Consider the following 19,246-nt stretch of genomic DNA (forward strand, 5'->3'; position numbering starts at 1 on the left):
TCACCATCCTAGTCCTGGACAGTGTTCTGCGACTTAACTGAGATCCTGTAAAATATAGAGCTCAGAGGGGAAATAGGGAGCCTCTCCATTACGGGTATTCTGAATGCTTTATAGAAGCAAAAAGTTCAAAGTGAAAGTAAAGAAGTTACAAACTGGCAATCCCAGAGCTCTGTGTATAGCCCACAGCCATGCTTTGGGTAACTGACAAACATTTTTGAACCGGTTGCTCACATCCAAAAGTGAGGGTTTCACCAGGATATCTGAATGTATCTTTCTGTTGAAAAAGCATTACTAGGTTCACCTTGTATAGGGTTTACTAGTGGCTGCCTGCTGGAGATGAGGCACGGGTGCCCCAGCCTTTTCCGGTTATCTCCTGCTGGGGTCACCCATGTACGGTCCCTGGTTAGCTTCAGTATCCAGCGTCTAGCTTTTCACACAACCAACGCTGACTCGTTGACCAATTTCAGCAGGAAGGGAATTTAGTCAAATACATCGAGTGGTTCTTTCAGTAGAGGATTGGAGAGGCGGGTTGGAGGTGACACGGGCAGGAATGACCTTGGCCTGGCTCCTGCTGCAGAACTGTGAACACCCAGACAGGGTGGAGACCCCTGACTGTAGACCCCCTAGCCTGCTCCACGTCACCGCCTGCGCTGGATGGTGATGCTGATGACCGTCCCAGCACCACTGCCTCTGCTGCCACTTTCCCCGGAAGGGGTGCCATGAGGTCCCTGCTCCCTCCCACAGACTTCGAATTCAATGTCTGGGGGTATGTGTGTCTGATTTGCAGTGTGTGGGTCACAACTTGCACCCTCACTGCAGGGGAAGCTGGAAAATGAGGACCTGGCATTTTCAGGTTCTGTGCTGGGCGAGGGGCTCTGCTTCGTCAAGAAGGAAGAGTCTCTAGACGTGGGGAGGGGGTTTCTGACAATGAACAACCCAGAAGAACAGTGTGTATGCACCGCAGCCCCAGAAAGCAGGTCTGCGACCCTCGCCTTGTACACACCAAGCCCTAATTAAATGTTGGTTGAAGGGAGTATAAGACTAGGAACTTCAGGGGGAAAAATTATAGAAAGATGGTTATAGAAAAGCAGAGGAAGTGTGGAAAGGCAAAGGAGGAGAGAATAAGACACAGCCACAAAAGGGGAGAAATTTAGTGACTCATGCCTTAGAAAGCTTTGCTCTAAAGCACAGCCCATCTATTTTCTCACTCATTTGGCTTTTCTTATCCAGTTTTGCTTTATAAAGACTCTACAAAGCCCATGTAAAGCTCTGTGAAATTCATTTTGGGTGTGTGTGTGGTCAGGAAATATTGGACCCAGCTTAGTCAATCGCCAAAACACCAGCTGCCTAAGTGATGAGTTGGTCTATCCAAGAGGTGGTTATTTAGCCAACAGACAGATGGCCAAGAAAGTCGAGTTACTTGGTGTACTGTTTGTCATGTGGGACGCTCGCAGCCAGCTGAAATAGGCAGAAGCCAGCAGATTCAGAAGCCATGGCCCATCGCCTTGGGCGTGTTCCTGGAACCCTGCAGGTACCCAATTAGCAGGCAAAGGACAGAGCAGGGGAGAGTTTGCTTCACTGCGCCCACGACCTAGCAAAGGAGGCATCCTCACAATCCCTGTTGTAGGTAAGAAAGAGGCTGAGCTGGGAGTGCGGCCAGAAGGAAGGGACTCCTAGTCCAGCTGGGGGAGTGGGAATCAAGGAACAGCCGTGGGAACGGGCGTCCAGGAAAGGAAGGGCAACTTCATAACACTTTCTCCAGACACCTATTCCATTCCAAGTATGGAAGGAGGGCTCCCTTACACATCACTGATAATTAGTGAGAATCAGAGGGGAAACAGAAGTTGTTTTTGCAGCCCTCTAGGGTTATAATTGGCAGTCCACTCAGGGAAGGTAGCTGAAGTTACAGTCTTTATCCGGGAACTGCAGCGAACATCTAACACACCTGTGCCGTGTGCCAGGGACTGTTCTGGGGGCATCGATGACGAGAAAAGGCAGCCCACCTCTGCTCTCGTGGCGCCTCTGGTGTAGTAGGGGAAGTATATGATACTCGGAGCCCCATAACAAGACCAGTGAATGTAAAACTGTCGTTCCAGTAAGTACTCTAAACGGAAAGTACGGAAAGCTATGAGAAGGTCATAAGATGATCTAATCAATTATATTCAGTACATATTTAGTGTGTGTGTGTGTGTGTACATATACATACATACCACCCCCCACCTTGGGTTTATGGTCAGCAGCTTTTATTAAACATTCTGTGATTTACAGCCTATCTTCTTACTCTGCTGTAAGTTTCACTCCCACATGCCCTCTACTGACATTAATAATTCTAGGAACATAAGCAATTTCTCTTCTGAATTTGGTGTCATGCAACTGACAAAAAAATGGTTCTGAACCTACTGGAATCCCCTTGCATTTTTAAAAAACGTTGATTTATTTTTAAGAGAGAGAGAGAGAGAGAGAGAGAGAGAGAGAGAAAGTGCAAGCAGGGGAGGGGCAGAGGATCTGAAGCAGGCTCTGTGCTGAGAGCAGAGAGCCTGATGCCGGGGCTCAAACTCACAAACCATGAGATCACGACCTGAGCCGAAGTGGGCTGCTCACCAACTGAGCCACCCAGGCACTCCATCCCCCCCTTGCATTTTTGATTCCACCTCTCTCCTGTGATGTAGGGGAAGGAGCTTCGGGCGTGAAGGCAGGTGTCCTGTGATCAAATCCAGCCTGATCATTTACTCTTGCAAAGCACCTGCTGGCAAGACCCTCTATTTCTCCATCTGTGAACTGGGGGTAATTAGATCTATCTTTCAGTTAATTGGGAGACATTATCAGCAATTGAAGTTTCTCCAAACAAAAGGAAAAAAAAAACAGTGGAGTTGCATTATATTCGAGTAGATTCTAAAGTTAGTGCACAAGAGAGAGACTGCTTGGAGTCCAGCTTCCCCTTGAGAACCCTCGGGATTCTCCCCGTGGTGTCTGCGCACCAGCTCCGAGGGAGCGGACACTCCAGCTTTTCCTTCAAAGTGGAAATGGGTTGCTGTTCCTTCAGCTGAGCATCGGATAACAGGGTTGGCTGGCTTTTCGTGGCCATATTGTGGGAAAATACTTCTCCATAGACCCTAGAATCACTCTCTGTGGTGCAAGGTGTTTATATCAGAGGCGGCCGCCTCCGGAGACGGGTGTCTCGCCTCATACTCGCTCCGGCAGGTGCTTATGGTGAAGACAGTCACCTTTTGGAGTGAAACTCTTGCTCTTACCCCCTTAAGAGAAACTCACACTCTTAAACTCAGGACAGATCAAGTCCAACTTGACCCTCCAACTGCTAGATAAATACTTGGACTGCCAGCTCCATAGGATCCCTCTGTCTGGCTCTAAGGACACCAGGGTATTTGACAACTGCAGTGCCTTTCTGATTCCTTCCTCGCTGTGATGACCGTTTCAGGCCAGCTGTTCTTGACTTCCTGTACAGTTTTCCCTTTGGAGCATCTGTTTCTGCTAAATGCTTCTCGCAGATACTTCGAGTTTTGAGACCCAATAATTAAGAGAGCGAGGCAGAAAGAAATAAAAGGAAAATTGAGCTCTTTGTCCCTGGCAGGGAACTCACAAACCTGCCTAGTGCCTTAATGTCACATAAGAGCTTTAGGCATGCATTGTGGTGTCATAGCTGTAGCACTCGGGCACTTACCGTATGGCAGGGCCTGCTCTGAACATGTGGCTGTGATTCCTCTCTCTGCACAGGGTGTCTGAACCTTGAGTCTCTGTCACATGTTGGGCATGCTGTATTCTTCCCCCTTATAATGTCTGTGGGGTTGACTTCTGGCCAGTGCTCGCCAACCACTGATGGGCCTTGGTCCAGAGTGCTGCCGTGTACCTCTCCCCTTTAGTCATTAATAGATTCCGTAAATTCACGGTAATAATCACTACATGTGATTAAATGCCTCCTGGGTTCCTGATACTGTGCTAGGTACCCTGCGTACATTTCCCTGTTCAGTCCCCGTGGGGAGCTATGGGCTAGGCATTATTTTTATGATTGCCATTTTCCTGGCTAAAGGAAGGTTTCTAACTTTCCCCATGGACATGAAGCTAATAGGAGACAAAGATGATTCTAAATACCCTGTTTTCAACCAAAAGGCTAATCAGCCTGACTGCAGATGGACCCTTGGTGGTTGTACCCCACCAGCAGCATCTACAAAGTCAAAGCACCATCTGCTTCACAGCCACCCAGGTGCTAGTTAATAAACGTATTCCCCAGTTCATGGGCAAAACCATCATCTCGGCACAGGGACAGAGAGTCTGCCTTGATGATAAGCCTTCCAGCAGATTCTTACAACTGGGGCCCATTGGTTCGGACTGTACATTCAGACCCTCCTTATGTACGCAGCAGAAACCGACAGTGGCCACGTACAAATCATGCGTTGAGCTGGGGCTCTCCCTACGTGTTACATAAAGAGCCCGGTTGACTCTAAAATGTGATCAGAGCTTTACTAGTTGCAGTGTAATTTTCTTTCTTAAACATATGCTGCGAGGCCTTCTATGTATGGGCATCTGCCTAGACATTGAGTGAATGATTCCTTAGAGTTGGATCAATATAACAAAATAAAGAAAATTGCAGTTCAACCAGTGCTGCATGTGAGAAAGAATGTCAGTTCCTTTTCTCTCCAAACTTTAATTAAATTTTAAAAAGTAAAAAAAGTATATATTTTAAACGTGAACCACAATATCCTGTATGTTTGCCGTGGCCATTCCAGTAATAAACGTCTGAGCCCCGTGGATAGGGGGTTTCTTTCCTTTGTCATTCCTCCAATGCTGACAGTTTGCTGTCTACCTTTTCATGGTTTTTTTTTTTTCTCTCTCTGCTTATTCAAACATATCTGTATGTGTAGGGACTTCCAGACCATTAACGTGGAATTGCACAATGCAGGTGAATCCGTATCTTTTCCTTCCCATGCCACCACCTGCTACTTGTACCACTCTTGTGGGAATCGTCCCTTGACCCCTGCTCTGGCAACATACCTGCTTGCCGGGAATCAGTTGTGTGCACTCAAATTCTGCTTCCCGGGCCAAGGGGTGGGCATTTGGTATCAGATGGGGCAGTGGGTCTCTTCCCGGGGATCCTGGGGTGTCCTCTGGGTGGATGGATCTGCTGTGTGTAAAGTTGGGAGTGTCTGTTGCCGTTGTGCGTCAGGTAGGCTCCAGAGGAAGCTAGATGGCAGTGAACAAAAGAGCAACACAAATGTGCGGAGGTGGGGGAGGGAAAGATAAGATGGAGAGATGGAGAGGAAGTGGGGAGAGAGAGGAGGAGGAGGAAGAGGGGGAGAGGGAGGTGGACGGGGAGGGGATGGAGGAGAGGGAGAGGGAGAGGAAGGAAGAGAGAGAGGCAGGCAATGTTTTGGGCAATCTACGAGGCTTCATTTCATTCTCAAGGCTCACTTCTGCCCTTGGACTCTGACATAGGGTCCTTCCGATAAATCCCTTTTGTGCTTCATTGGCCTTCCATTCTTGCTAGTTACAGGTAGACTAAACATTTCAAGCCTGCCCCCCCCCCCCGAATTTTGGAGAGAATTTTACTTTTCCTATCATACTTGTATCACAGAGAATAAGTGGCATCTTATTTCTTCTATGAGAAATGAGTGCAACGATATGTTGCTGTTTTCAATGAACTTTTTAATTTTTTCCCCATTTACGGGCTCTCTGCTAAAGCCTGGGCTCCTGAGGAGTTGACCATGCATGGAAAACACAACAAATAAATCAGCAACTTCAGAAAACTGTGAAAGACACAATGAATGACAGGAGTGTGGGGTATCATGGGAAGGCCAAAGAGAGGCATTGGAATCTGTCTGCACCTGTAACCCAGAAGCCTACTGGCTTGCTGCCACCTTAGACACGGACCTTGTCCAATGTGGCACTTGGAAGGGACTGTAGAGGTGAAGTGTCTCAAGCAATTTTTAAATCATAACATCGGTTAGAAATGGGTTTTAAGTCATCCATCTACTTTTCCCCAGAACACCCTCTTCATGCAAAGCAAGTCGGTAGTCTCCGTGTCTCCAGAGGGGGTCCTGGGGATTTACTCGGCACGGCTCTGAAACTTTCAGGGGTCACGTAGTATAGGTTGTTCACAGAGCCTTTTTATCCGCAAGCTCCTTATCCTCCCTTGAAGAGGAGTGTTTGCATGGGCTGGTCAGTATCACCGAAGAGGGCAAAGGGGAATTCGGTGTCCCAGTGGACCGCAGTCTGGTGATGTGAGTTTCTCCCACTGTGCTCGCTCGCTCCCTCCCTCCCTCCCTGCCTCCCGCTCTCTCAACTTCCCACCTTGGGCATGACTGACCGGGGGTGCTGATGCACAGACTCTTCTTGCATTCAACCACGGGGTTATTTTTCAGGTGAGGTCCTTTGAGGTCAATACCATGTGTCCGTCGTTGCCTTCTTCAAGACATTTTCTTCGGAAACAAAATCGCTCATGATCCTTATTATCCTGGGCTTGTTTGAAACTTGGTTCCTCTAAGGGATGGTCACACAATGAGTCATGCACTTTACTGACATCAGGAGTAGTCTTTCCTAGGCAAGACCAGTTCATATTCTAACATACTTTACTCATATACTTCAAGTTTAGCCCAACTGCAGAGACATGAAATCATTAAAGGTCTAAGAACAAAATTCCCGGGCATCAATTATAATCTGGGAATCTCAGAGCAGGGAAACATTTGAGTCAGAACGAGGTTTTCTAATAGTACACTTTCAAATGAAAAAAAAAAAAAAGGGAAAAGAAAGAAACAGATCTGTGCAGTGGCTGAACTTGGACTTGACCCTGCTTCTTTTCTCCTGGGGATGCTGGGGCTGGAGGCGAGGGTGGGGAGCAGGTGATGCTTCCCTTCCCCACATGTGAGGACAACATTTCCCATGGGCAGGGGGTTGGATTGTTCATGTCTTCTGGCAGGCGATGTGTGTCCATATGTGGTCTGATTTCTGGGATTTTGTTCTAATGAGGCTTCGGGCCAGCAAGGAACAGGAGTAGGTTACTAAAATGAGCTCGCGTGAAATGGGTTTTACTGCGAGGACACAGGAGGTTTTCCAGGAACGCAAAGTTAGCCGAGAGTGTTGCTGGACTTCTTGTGAGCAGGAATCAGGACTGGAGATTCACTATTCATTCCCCTCCCCCCCCCCCCCCCGCCCCCTCCATCTCTCAGAAGTGCATGGTCTCCAGAACTGGCTTCTGTCTAGAAGTATGGTCAGTCCTGTTTCTTCCAACACGCTCCTCTGTGTCGACCTGAATGTGGCTCTTCCGTGGCCAGTTCAGGAGATTACAGACCTCTCCTCTGCAGGACCCAGTGCTTACTGGAAGCCATCTCAGCGTCTCATTCAGATCCCAAAAAGAGAAAGTTTGGTAGCCCCAACTCAAGTGCTCAGTCAGGATGTACAAGTCATGGGCTTCTGGTATACAATGGATCCATAGCAGTAGAACCCACAGGCTACCCCTGTTCAGTCCGCTGTGGTGGGAAAGGAGACGGGACCTATGATTCACAATGTCATTTCACTTCTCTTAGTAGGAGTCAACGGAAAATGCAGTGTTCCTCATCTTTACAACATCGTGAATAGTGGGATGTCTTTTATAGGGAACCAAGATTTTCATCTCCAGTTACCTAGGAGGCTTTGAATTTGAATTTTACCGAGAGAGATTCCTTTATACCAGTTTATACTATTAGGTGAATGAAGAAGAATTACATTCTATTTGGAAGCATCTAGTCATTCGTAGTCAACTGAGTCCCTGCTATGGTCAATCTGCTAGATCTGGTGGCTGTGAATAAATACTCCCGGCGAGGAAAAGAGGTAGGAGGGAAAAAGTTTCTTTCCATCTGAGTTCTTGCAGGAAGGAAGATGCCCAGAGAAGCAAAAGACGCAGAGAGGATATTGGGGTTGGTGGGGAACATAGCTTATTGAGGATTTAACAATTCTGTCGCCAACGGACCTTTTCTTCTCAAACCCTTTCCAGCCTGGAATTGAACAACCCAAGTCCCAGTTCCTAAGCAGATATCCCGGAAAAGGAAGGCACGGTGCCTATCCCTACAGGAGAGAAAGAGGAGCCAGAAATTGGATCCTGCCTCTGCTCTCAAAAGACAGCATCAAATGAGAGGAAATTGCAGCTGCTACCCCAGCCCACTGTGCTAAGAGCCTGAAGAGATTCACCCAGTGTAGCAAGGGTTTATGTGGAAAGCCATGCCAGGCTTAGGGTGGACATCAGTGCTTGGGGAAGTGGTGACATTCTTCAGAAGGCCATTTAGGTTGGAGCTTAGATTAATACTAACAAACAGCACAGGACCTTACCTAGTGGAGTCCTGCCCTCTCAGATAGGGTAAGTGACTTGGCCAAGTCCTCACAGCCAGACCAAGACAAGCCCTTCCTTCCCAGTGGTGACTGCGGAAAGATAAATCTTGCCAATCAGAGGCCAAGACGGCAGTGGGGTGGCCCAGGAGGGAGGGCGGCGCATCAGGAGGGGAGAAAGGTGCTGTGTTCTCAGCAGTGGAGTTGGCCTTTTTGTGGGGATCCGGTTTCGGAGGACTTATTCTCCCCTTGTTAACTCTCTCACACTCTTTCTCTGGCCTGGCCTGGGGTGGATTCGCGGGGCGGGCGGGAAGGCGCGCGCCCCTACAGCTTCTAAGGCTTCTCTTCCCGGAGCCGAAGGCATCCAGCACCTCCTCCTGGCGCCCCCAGTCTTCCCCCACCCCTCCCCGCCCCCCGGCTTGGGTCCGCCCCGAGGCTCCCCAGGGCTCGCCCGGCGCCAGGGCGCATTGGGGCCGGCTCTGGGCCAGCCGCGGTCGGGACGCCGGCGGGTCCCCGGGTCCCCGGCAGCGCGCCGCCGCGCACCCGGCTCCGCACCCCGGGCTGGCAGCCCCGCGCTCGGCTCGGAGAGCGCTCGGTGGCGGAGTGCCGCGCCGGGGAGGGGCGAGGAGAGCCGCAGCCCCCTCCGCCCGCCCAGACCGAGGAGGGGCGAGCAGGCGCGGAGCCGGGCGAGCGCGGGGCTGTGCGCGCCTCTCTCCGGGCACACACTCTCCGCGCCGCGCGCTCCCCCGGCTGGGCGGCCTCGGACCTTGGCAGACAGCGGCGGCGTGCGCCGTGCTTGCTCCGGGGTGCGTTCAGCGCCGGGCGAGAGCCGTTCGCTGGGGTCACCCGCCCCCTTCTCCCCCTTTCCCGGGAGCCCGCGGGGTGAGCTGGAGGCCGACCCGGCCGGACGCCGCGCTCCTATAAATAGCGCGCGTGTGCCCGCCTGGCGCCCTCCCGGCTGCGCGAGGACAGACAAAGTTGTGCGCAGGGACTCCGGGCGCGCGGCAGCGGCTGGGAGAGGACCCCGCCGCCGAGCCGCCCTGCGCCCTGGAGCTGATCCCGCGAATTTGTGCTCTCCGAGCCCGGGACCCCGCTGGCTGCCGCCTACCTGCCGACGTCCGAGAGGCGCCGAGGTGCGGGGAATTTTTGACCGGGCGAAAGTGGGAGTCGCTAGGGTCCTGGTCATGATCGCAGCCTCGCGTTCTTCTCAGTCCGGGAAACACCTTCTGCCTGTGTAATTCGTCCGTGCCGCAAGCCCGACGCGTCCAGGACCGACATCCGCATCGCTCGGCGCCCACCAACCCCCGAGGCTTTTGTTTTGTTTTGTGTTGTTTTGGAGCCTCCTTTGTTTTTCCTGCTCCGTCGCCCACCTGGGGGTGCTTGGGCTTGGGGTGAGAATTCATTACCGTTTTCCTCCTTGAGGTGTGAGTGTGGGGGGTTGGTGACTTTTAGATGTCCAGGAGCCAGGGTGGGTGCGGGGGCCCCAGGTAGGGCTGATTCTTGGGCGGAGGAGGGTGGGGTAGGGGGTTCTGCATGAGCTCCTTAAAGGACAAAGGTAACGGAGCCAGCGAGAGAGCGCGAGCGGAGCCTTTGACTCCAGACCACAGAATTGGGGGAAGTGTGCGCGCCGCCGCCGCCGCCGCCGTCCCTGCAGCGCTGTGGGTCTAGCCGCGGGCGTCTTCCCGAGCGCCGGGGTCCCGGGTAGGAGGCGAAGCGCGCGAGCGGAGGCGCCGGCGGGCTGCGGCCGGCTCACGCGGCTCACCATGGGCTCCGGGCGCCGGGCGCTGTCCGTGGTACCGGCCGTGCTGCTCGCCCTCACCCTGCCGGGGCTGCCCGTCTGGGCGCAGAACGACACGGAGCCTATCGTGCTGGAGGGCAAGTGTCTGGTGGTGTGCGACTCGAACCCGGCCACGGACTCCAAGGGCTCCTCTTCCTCGCCTCTGGGGATCTCGGTCCGGGCGGCCAACTCCAAGGTCGCCTTCTCGGCGGTGCGGAGCACCAACCACGAGCCGTCCGAGATGAGCAACAAGACGCGCATCATTTACTTCGATCAGGTCAGACCCCGAGGGAGGCCGGGTGCCGGGTGTGTGTTTGCGTGGTGGCGGAGGACGGGGCGGGGCGGGGCGGGGGGCGAGCTCCCGGCAGCCCGGACCGGGGGCTGCCTGCTCAGGCTCAAGTTGATCTGACTGGGATGTGGGAGATCGTTTCGGCACTCGGCTCTCCGGATGCGCCTGGGTCTGAAACTTCTGTCTCTCCCACCACCGCCCCCGCCCGCATTCCCTCCTGGCCTCTGGAGGAGGCGGCTGGGACAGCGGGAGAGAGGCTGGGAGCGCTGAGCCCAGCAAGGAGAGACAGAGCTCAGGACGACTTTTCACAGCAACAGGTCCATAGGAGCCGGCGGGAGCCTGGTCCCCGGACCTCGCAATCTCTTGGCCAGAGCCTGCCGCCCCCCACCCCCACCCCCACCCCCCGACCCCCGCTCAGACTCCTCTGCAGGTGCCGCGGAGGCGGTTCCCGCGGTACCCTCGCGGTCTCCGGATGAATGATTGGTTTCCCCGCAGCTGAAGAAGCTTCTCCCCAAAGAGAGCTTCGCGGGTCCACATTCTCTGCATGGATCTCGCACGTGGCCGGAGAGGGTGGGCAGCCCTGGCGTGGGTCAGATCTCGCCCACCTTTCCGCGGGCAGGATCCCCCCCCCCCCCCCCCCCCCCACACACACACAGACGTTGCAGGCGCCTCTGCAGCCGAAAGCCTTCCTGTGGTACTTGGAGAAAAGTTGTGGAGGAAAGGAGAGGAAGGAAGGGCGGCTGCGGGGAGCTCCCATTGGGAAGCGCTGGGAAACCGCTGCTCCTGCCTCTGCTCCTGTCCTTTCTGAGAATTGCAAATTCGCAGGGAAAGACAGACTGTGGGGTTGAGGGCAGGAGGTGGGGAGGAACTGATGAAATCTGTGGCTTCTGTTTAGCCACCGGGAGCTCTGGGGTTTGGCTGATGAGAACCCCCCCCCCCCACCCCACCGGGCATCAGCCTAGGTTCCCTAAGGAATCCTAAAACTGAAAACTGACTCCGGGTTGTAATTTCAACCCTAACAGCACCCAGAGTCTTTTTAGTTCCAGAGGCACTTGTGTAGTTCACAGCTGTATGCGAAGTCAGATGTGTAGGAGCACAGGTTAAATGCTGCTGCAACATGCGTCTGGGAAGGGATGAGGTGACATTTCCATTCCTTACTTAATTGTTCCTAAGTAATGCACTCTCCAGCTGGCCAGACAGAGAATGCTTCTCTGGGGCTCACTCTCAGATAGCTGTAATTTTTAAAGAATTAAGCAGTCCCTTAGGGGTTTTGGTGCAGTATTTTCCATCTTGATGGAAATAAAGTCTAGCACAGCCCTGGGTTATATTTCAATGCATTTAATTAAATGTTGGACGATTGCGGACAGGACACCATATAATACGCTGAACGGTGCATTCTTTTCCGTGTCCTTTCCATCAATTAGAAGAGGAGAATGGTTTGTTCTTCTTTTTGGAGAGCCATGCATCGTAGAGACCACAAGACACATTTAGTTATGGATCTCTATGTGCCTGGATGCTCTAATTACAATGTAGAGTCAACATCCAGCCTTATGTGTAGTCAACACTAATCAGCCATTTCCATTACTGCTGATGAATTATGCTACTTGTATCTGATTCAGGGAGTCCCCACTAAGTACCTCAAATTATTTTCAATGTGCTTGAAAAAAATCTTTGCAACATCTCTGTTGGGGAGTGTGGCACAGTGGCGATTGGTTATTGGAAGCTCATTGAGCGTCAGGTCAGAGGAAGAAATCTGATGGTTACTTGGAAGAAAGTGAAATCTCAGAATAAAATTACACACATACATGTGTTTTAAGCCAAGGGTTGAGCCTGGCACGTCTGCTTGACCTGTTACTATATTCTGGTGCATTGCTTAGAGGGGATGGTATATTTTTCGGGAGTTATGCAGAAGGCTTAATATTGGCAGGAATATAGCATTGCTGGTGGCCACTGATACAGTAGAAGTGTCTCTTTATAGGGACATCTGATTTTGGGGGATGCCAGTTATAGATTTATTTCTTGGAGAGAATTAGATTAAACCCCAGTTATTTTACAACTTCCCAGCCCCAAACATTCCCACTCGCTTTCCCATAGGAATGGACTTCCTTATGTGACCTTTGCACATTTGGTGTACAGAGGTCACTTCTTGAGATTCAGAGTTAATTTCATAACCAGTAGAAACAGGCTGCATGTCTTGGAATACAAAGTGCATTGTTGCTTTCTTAGGAAACAGTGCCTTCTGTTACTTTTCATTTTTGACCCTTGAAGTTTAAGCAGAGACCGGGTGATTGATAAGAGGATAATGGATAACACTGGCAGGAACAGAAGAAGGCCACCTATTTCACAGCCTGTCTTTATTCGTGCCCCACTTTTTGGCAGCCTGCAAAGGCTGAGTCATTGCCAAAATATTGTAATTAAGGCCTAGATGGCACAGCAATGAAAAAATGGCCATGGATCTTTGGAGAGGTTTGGCAGAGGCTCAGGGGAGGGCCAGGCATTCAGATCAGTCTGTGCACTATTCAGTATCATGGATTATGTCACATGGTGGAGGGAGTGCCCAGGCCTCTGTGTGATGTGCCCAGGAATGACTGCAGAGAGCCCATGGATGCCGATTGGCTGTCTTGAAAACGTCATCTCTGGACATTGCAAAGGCTTGTAGAGGATGGGAATATAAATACAGGGCAGATGCCTTTTCTCTGACTCTCAAGGTAAAGCTAATATTTATAAGCCCTCACATGTTATCTAGATGTTTCCAGAGCCATCAGGCCTCGCTGGAAATTGAGGCATGAATGCAAAGCAGTTACTTTATTTTTTTTTTTTCCTCTACCATTTAAAAGACAGAAGAACTTTCCATTACACAAATCTATTTTCCAAGTCACTAAAGAGGAAAGAAGTAGAACACGGTGTTTTATTCTGTATGGTTTCTTAAGCTACTTGTGAAAGAAATAAAGAAGGAGAGAGAGAGAGAGAGAGGAAGAGGGAGAGAGAAAGGGAGGGAGGAAGGAAGGAAGGAAGCTTGTCTTAGTTACAGAAGAGAATATTGTAATAATTTACTGTTCTTTATTATTTTTTATTTGTAGATCCTAGTAAATGTGGGTAACTTTTTCACCCTGGAGTCTGTCTTTGTAGCACCAAGAAAAGGAATTTACAGTTTCAGCTTTCACGTAATTAAAGTCTACCAGAGCCAAACAATCCAGGTATGTGTTTTGACCTGTTCCCTCTCTTCCCCCAAGCAACAATGTTTATTCGCAGTGGTTATGTATTTAAGCGTTTATCTCAAGATGTGTTTTCATTGTAAAAATAAACAACCATCTTTATAGTTTATTTTCAAAACAGTTAATTTCCAGTTTTCTTCTTTATAGCATCCATTAAGGCTATGACAAGAAACATATAGAAAAATAAACAATTGAATTTATTACCGTCCTAACAACCAACCACTTAAAAAACATGGCTTGGTAAAAACTCAGTGACACAAATCACTTTATAAGATCCCGACTTCAGTTAACCCATATGCAAAAATGAATCTGAAGAAAGTTGTAAGACTAGCGGAGCTTTACAAGTATATATTACATGAAACAAATTCGCTTTTATTGTTAAACTGCATGAGATACAGTTAACCATTGAAAACAAATCTGTGAAGCAGCAAACTACTCAATATACTTTTTACAAAGGGTGTTCTCTGGGTATGTTTTAAAGAGTTTATCCTCAGTTACTCTGATGCTAGGAAATTGTTACAGATTTCACTTCCACAGTGAGCAACATATTTTGTGTTGTGCTTTCTCAGGATATAGGCTTGACCTTACACTCAAAGCCTAGCCTATGATACCCAAATATACTAACACCCAATGGCACCGATGCATGTCTGTGGAATTCTAGTATTCTTTTTATCATACACTCAATGTTTGTGTTGTATACCGTCGCCAGGTGAATGATAGATTACAAATTCTTCTCCCACTTTTACATATCCTAGTGAATGGATACATTTATCATCCACAGATTTCATTAAAGTGCTTTTTTTTTTTTTTAACACAAAAGGAACGAATATTTAGTAAACAAATTTACTAGCGTGGAAAAGCTTTTACCAAGCCCCAGTATTTAGAAATGTATGTAATATTTAACACAGCATAATAAAAATTGTAGTGGGGAGAAACGTGAACACATTTTGAGTTTATTATTTGATAATAATGATGAATTTATGAATTATTGATTCTTTGCTAATTACCCATCATTAAAATCTTCAGTGGTAGTGGTGATCACTATCGTTTTTATGTTTATTTATTTATTTTGAGAGAGAGAGTGAGAGCGAGCAGGAGAGGGGCAGAGAGAGGGAGGGAGAGAATCCCAAGCAGGCTCACTGTTGTCAGCACAGAGCCCAACGTGGGCTTGAACTCAAGAACTGTGAGATCATGACCTGAGCCGAAATCAAGAGTCAGACGCTTAGCCGGCTGAGACACTCGGGCTCCCCGATCACGATTTTTTAATACACATTATCAGGGCAAACAGAAAAAGAACCTCCCCCCCCCCAACACACACACACACATTCCATAATTTTAAATGAACTGTGGCTGGTAGAATCTTGCTGTATCTGGGTTCATCAGAGCCAAGGACACTGGGCTTCTTTTTACTAATATACTGGGAAGCCTCAGGCTTGCTTCGTTACTGGAAGGTTCTTATCGAATATGACAAGTAAATAAGACCACAAGCTTAAGTTATGTGTTGAAGGGAGGCCAGTTTCCGCGAGGCTAGGCCGCTCTCCATGGGTGGTATCCTTTTGGAGGCATCTCAGGAAATTTCTATGGGAGAAGTTAAAAGTTATTTTAATTAAAAAAAAAAAAATCAGCTCAGTGGACCTACTAAGTGCGTAGCCGCCACAGCCAGGATGAATTTACTGAACATCAGCTATTTTACCAGGTCTTTCATCTTAGGTATTTTTCATTAGCCCCCAGCAGATGTTTTCAGTGATATGGGTTTTTTTTTCTTCTCGTAGGTTAATCTGATGTTAAATGGAAAGCCGGTAATATCTGCCTTTGCTGGGGACAAAGATGTTACCCGCGAAGCTGCCACTAATGGGGTGCTCCTCTACCTGGATAAGGAGGATAAAGTTTACCTAAAACTGGAGAAAGGTAACTTGGTTGGAGGCTGGCAGTATTCCACGTTCTCTGGCTTTCTGGTGTTTCCCCTATAGGATTTGATCTCTCCGCGATGTTGATCCAGGGGAGGGGAGGCCCACCCCTGCGTTGTTGGAAGATCATTTCCTCATCATCGGATTGACGTCTTTTATTGGTTTCTCATGGGTGAATATGGATTCTCTTTAAGGATCCTAGGCCTGTCCGAACTGATACACAGTCTCGCAGATGATTTGTGTGTGTGTGTGTGTTTCAGTATACTTGGATGGGGACTCACAGCAGACAATACCTATCTGTGCTCAAGTGTTAACAGTTTAAAAGCTGTCTGCAAGGTTCATTCTGAATTTAATTTCCTGGAATCACTGAATTCGTTGCAGATGTGGCGTTTTCTTTCTTTGTTTCTAAAAGACTGGCGAGCGGGTCTTAAGAATGAGAAAACTCTCAAGTTCTGAGTGCAATCCACGGTTAGTATGATACTGCCAAAGAATTGTATGCTGTGTTGATATATTGATTACACTTGTTTTTATTCCTTTGGAACTCGTCTCTTTTGTTCTCTTAAGGTAACTGGGAATTGCTTTTTTCAGTGACTGGCTTTGTGTCTTCTCTACCAATAGGGTAACGAATGGCTTGCCCGCAAATTTACCCTGTGAGATCACCAACATGACTTCCCTTAACAAAAAAGAATGCTTCATAGTTGTATTTTAATTATATATGTGAAAGAGTCATATTTTCCAAATTATATTTTCTAATAGGAAGAATAGATCATAAATCTGACAAGGAAAAAAGTTGCTTCCCCGAGTTCTAAGTGCTCAGCCCCCAGAACCTCCACCAGATCGCCCTCCTCCCTGGGAAATCTTATACTTTCTTGCTCAGCTTGAATTACCATGATTGATAATAACCACTTTATTAAAAACCTGAGGGATTTTTTTCCCTTAGACCTGACCACTTTATTAACTGGAGATGGGATGCCCCTGTTTTTAATTATACCTATTTTTCAAGCCTTCTGTTGTGTTTGGAAGTATCATCTGGTTTTGCCTTAATTCCTTAAATTGTATATATTTATCTGTTTAGCTAATATTACATCCAAATATCCCATATCTAAACTTAGTGCAATATCTTATTTTGTCTTTTGTACAGGTCATATGAACTCACAAAATTACTTATGTCTCTGTCATAGAATAAAGGTCAATATACGTTAGCCGAATTGTTTTGTCCTTTTGGCTCGGGAAATATGTATTCTATGTGCTTTACTTCCTCTTTCTCACCAACCCTTCTTTCCTTCCCCCCTATCATTTCTTTTTCTGGGAGTTTTTTTTTTTTTTTTTTTTAAACGTTTATTTATTATTGAGAGACAGAGAGACACAAAGCATGAGGAGGGGAGGGGCAGAGAGAGGGAGACACAGAATCCGAAGCAGGCTCCAGGCTCCGAGCTGTCGGCACAGAGCCCGATGCGGGGCTCGAACTCACAGACCATGAGATCATGACCTGAGCCGAAGTCGGACGCTTAACTGACTGAGCCACCCAGGCGCCCTTTTCTGGGAGTTTTTAAGAAAAGCTTTCTGAATCTGGGGGGAGTGTCCTCTGAATTGGCATAGGAAATCTTTCCCGGGTTTAATCCATTCAAATCCAGGAGTTGTCAGCCTGCCAAAAGAGAATCGATGGACTTAGTAAACTCTTCTTTCGGAATGGACTTACCATTAGGTGGTCAAGTTGAGAAAATTTGCTAAAATCTCGTCAGAGTGCTCCGTGAGTGAGTGCGTGGTGAGGAGGCTGAAGACCACTCAACGGGAAGACTTGGGGGAAAGTTCCGCCCCTTTCACAACACTAAGAGACAGATGGAATATTACGGTGTCTTTTGCGGAGGGACTATTATTATAGATGTCTCATCTGGAGATCTGGCTCCATTTCCTGGTCTTTTCTCAATTAAAGCAATTAAAAGGGCCCCTTTTGTAGACGGTGGCAGCGAGGAAGGTGTCCGAGGACCCTGTGAGAGAAAACACACGGGCAGGTTTTCCAGCATAATTGTGATTAATCACCAAGTCAAAATATTCATTCATCCCAGGGAGACTCTCCTCCTTCCTCAAGAAGAATTAACTGGAGATGTTGGCATTGGATCCTCAGTGTTTTGCTTGGCAAGTTACTCTTCAGCTGGCTTCCAGTCAGAAGCTTTCCTCCTTTGTGACTGTGCTGTGTAAGAACACAATACTGCACAGGGGACTTCCATCTGGGGACGTGTGGTATCCTCTGAAATACACCTGCTCTAACGTAACCTTCCCCCTGGCTCTCTGTGTTCAGGGTTTGCGCCTGTACCTTGCAACGGACTGGTTTATACTTGAATAAATATGCTATTAGTCATTGTTTTGGCAAAATGGCTCAAGGGTATTTGCATTAGTAATAGATGCCTATGATGGACCAGAGAAAAGGTGATGCTTAAACAAAATAGACCAACGTATAAGTGTCTTTATAAACATGCTTGTGGCCATCCTTTGGGGCTTCCTCTGATTTTTCTAGAGTTTTCTGAACAGAAAAGAACATTGGCAAAGGGCTTGACTGTAATTCCTAAGCTCCAGTGTAGATATTTTGGAATGCAAAATCCATTCAAAACCTCCCAGAAAAAATTAATATAAAAAGGCACACAGGGGCACCTGGGTGGCTCAGTTGGTTAAGCATCCCACTTCAGCTGAGGTCATGATCTTGAGGTTCATGGGTTCGAGCCTCGCACTGGGCTGTGTGCTAACAGCTCAGAGCCTGGAGTCGGCTTCGGATTTTGCGCTCTCTCTCTCTCTCTCTCTCCACCCCTCCCCCGCTTTTCACAGTCTTTCTCTCTCTCAAAAATAAGTAAACATTAAAAAAATTAAAAAAAAAAAGGCACTGAAGCTGTGGCCATCAAGTGTGGGAAGGCACCTGTAACAGGCAGGAGCCCCAGTGGGGAGGTCAGATGTCTGATTAATGTGGTCAGAATGAAAGCCTTAGGTTCTTATTCCAAAGTGGGTCTAGCTAATTAGAGCTACCCAGACATCATGGCTGGAAAGGTAAGATTGAAGTGAGGGAACAGAAGGGACAGAATGATTTAGTCCGGGGAGCGTAGATTTTGGACAGACATTGGATGGAATTCTACAACTTTCACTTACCAGCTGTGTGACCTTGGGCCAGTTTCCTCACCTCTCTGAGCTTTGTTATTTCATTTGTAAACAACACATTGTTGTGGGAATTTACTGAGACTTGTGCAGTGCCTGGTGCTCTGTAAGGAAGCTCAAGTAAGGGCTGACTGTTACTACTAACGCTTTAAGCCCTAACACAGCCAAGAAGCAAGTAGGCCAGAAGGTGGACGTTACTGTTGGCATGGTGAAGGGTCAAAGATTGAGCACGAGTGGGATGGGTCGAAGGCATCAGAAGTACTTCCAGAAATGGCACCGGATGCTTCCCTGCATATCCTATGACTTGAAAACAGTTTTCAGAAATTGCTCAGTCCACAAAAATGCTAATTGAACACAGGATTTGCATTGGCCCTGTCCACATTCATCAATGCCAGCACCGTTCCTCCCGATCTCCTTTGACTGTTCCTTGATCTATTGATCGACAAACGCAAGCAATTGTCTGCAGCCAGCGTTTTCTCCCTAACAGAATCCCAAGAAAACAAAACTGGAGGAAATAAAGAGCTAGTGTGTAGGGTCTCACTGATTCCAGCTTCTTTTCGGGTACTCCCCGTGACCACAGATTCTGTTGGGACATGATTATGTAATT

The 19,246-nt window shown here is 48.4% G+C and overlaps 1 protein-coding gene across 1 annotated transcript; it reads left to right on the top strand.

Moving 5' to 3' along the window:
* Nucleotides 1-10,073: 10,073 nt before the first annotated feature.
* On the top strand, nucleotides 10,074-16,769 carry CBLN4 (cerebellin 4 precursor). Its single transcript, XM_049650346.1, has 3 exons — nucleotides 10,074-10,364; nucleotides 13,457-13,573; nucleotides 15,364-16,769. The coding sequence occupies exons 1-3, from the start codon at nucleotides 10,074-10,076 to the stop codon at nucleotides 15,559-15,561; spliced, it is 606 nt and encodes a 201-aa protein (XP_049506303.1). The 3' UTR covers nucleotides 15,562-16,769.
* Nucleotides 16,770-19,246: the final 2,477 nt, after the last annotated feature.

Source organism: Panthera uncia (genome assembly GCF_023721935.1).
Source record: "Panthera uncia isolate 11264 chromosome A3 unlocalized genomic scaffold, Puncia_PCG_1.0 HiC_scaffold_11, whole genome shotgun sequence".
Taxonomy (NCBI): Eukaryota; Metazoa; Chordata; class Mammalia; order Carnivora; family Felidae; genus Panthera; species Panthera uncia.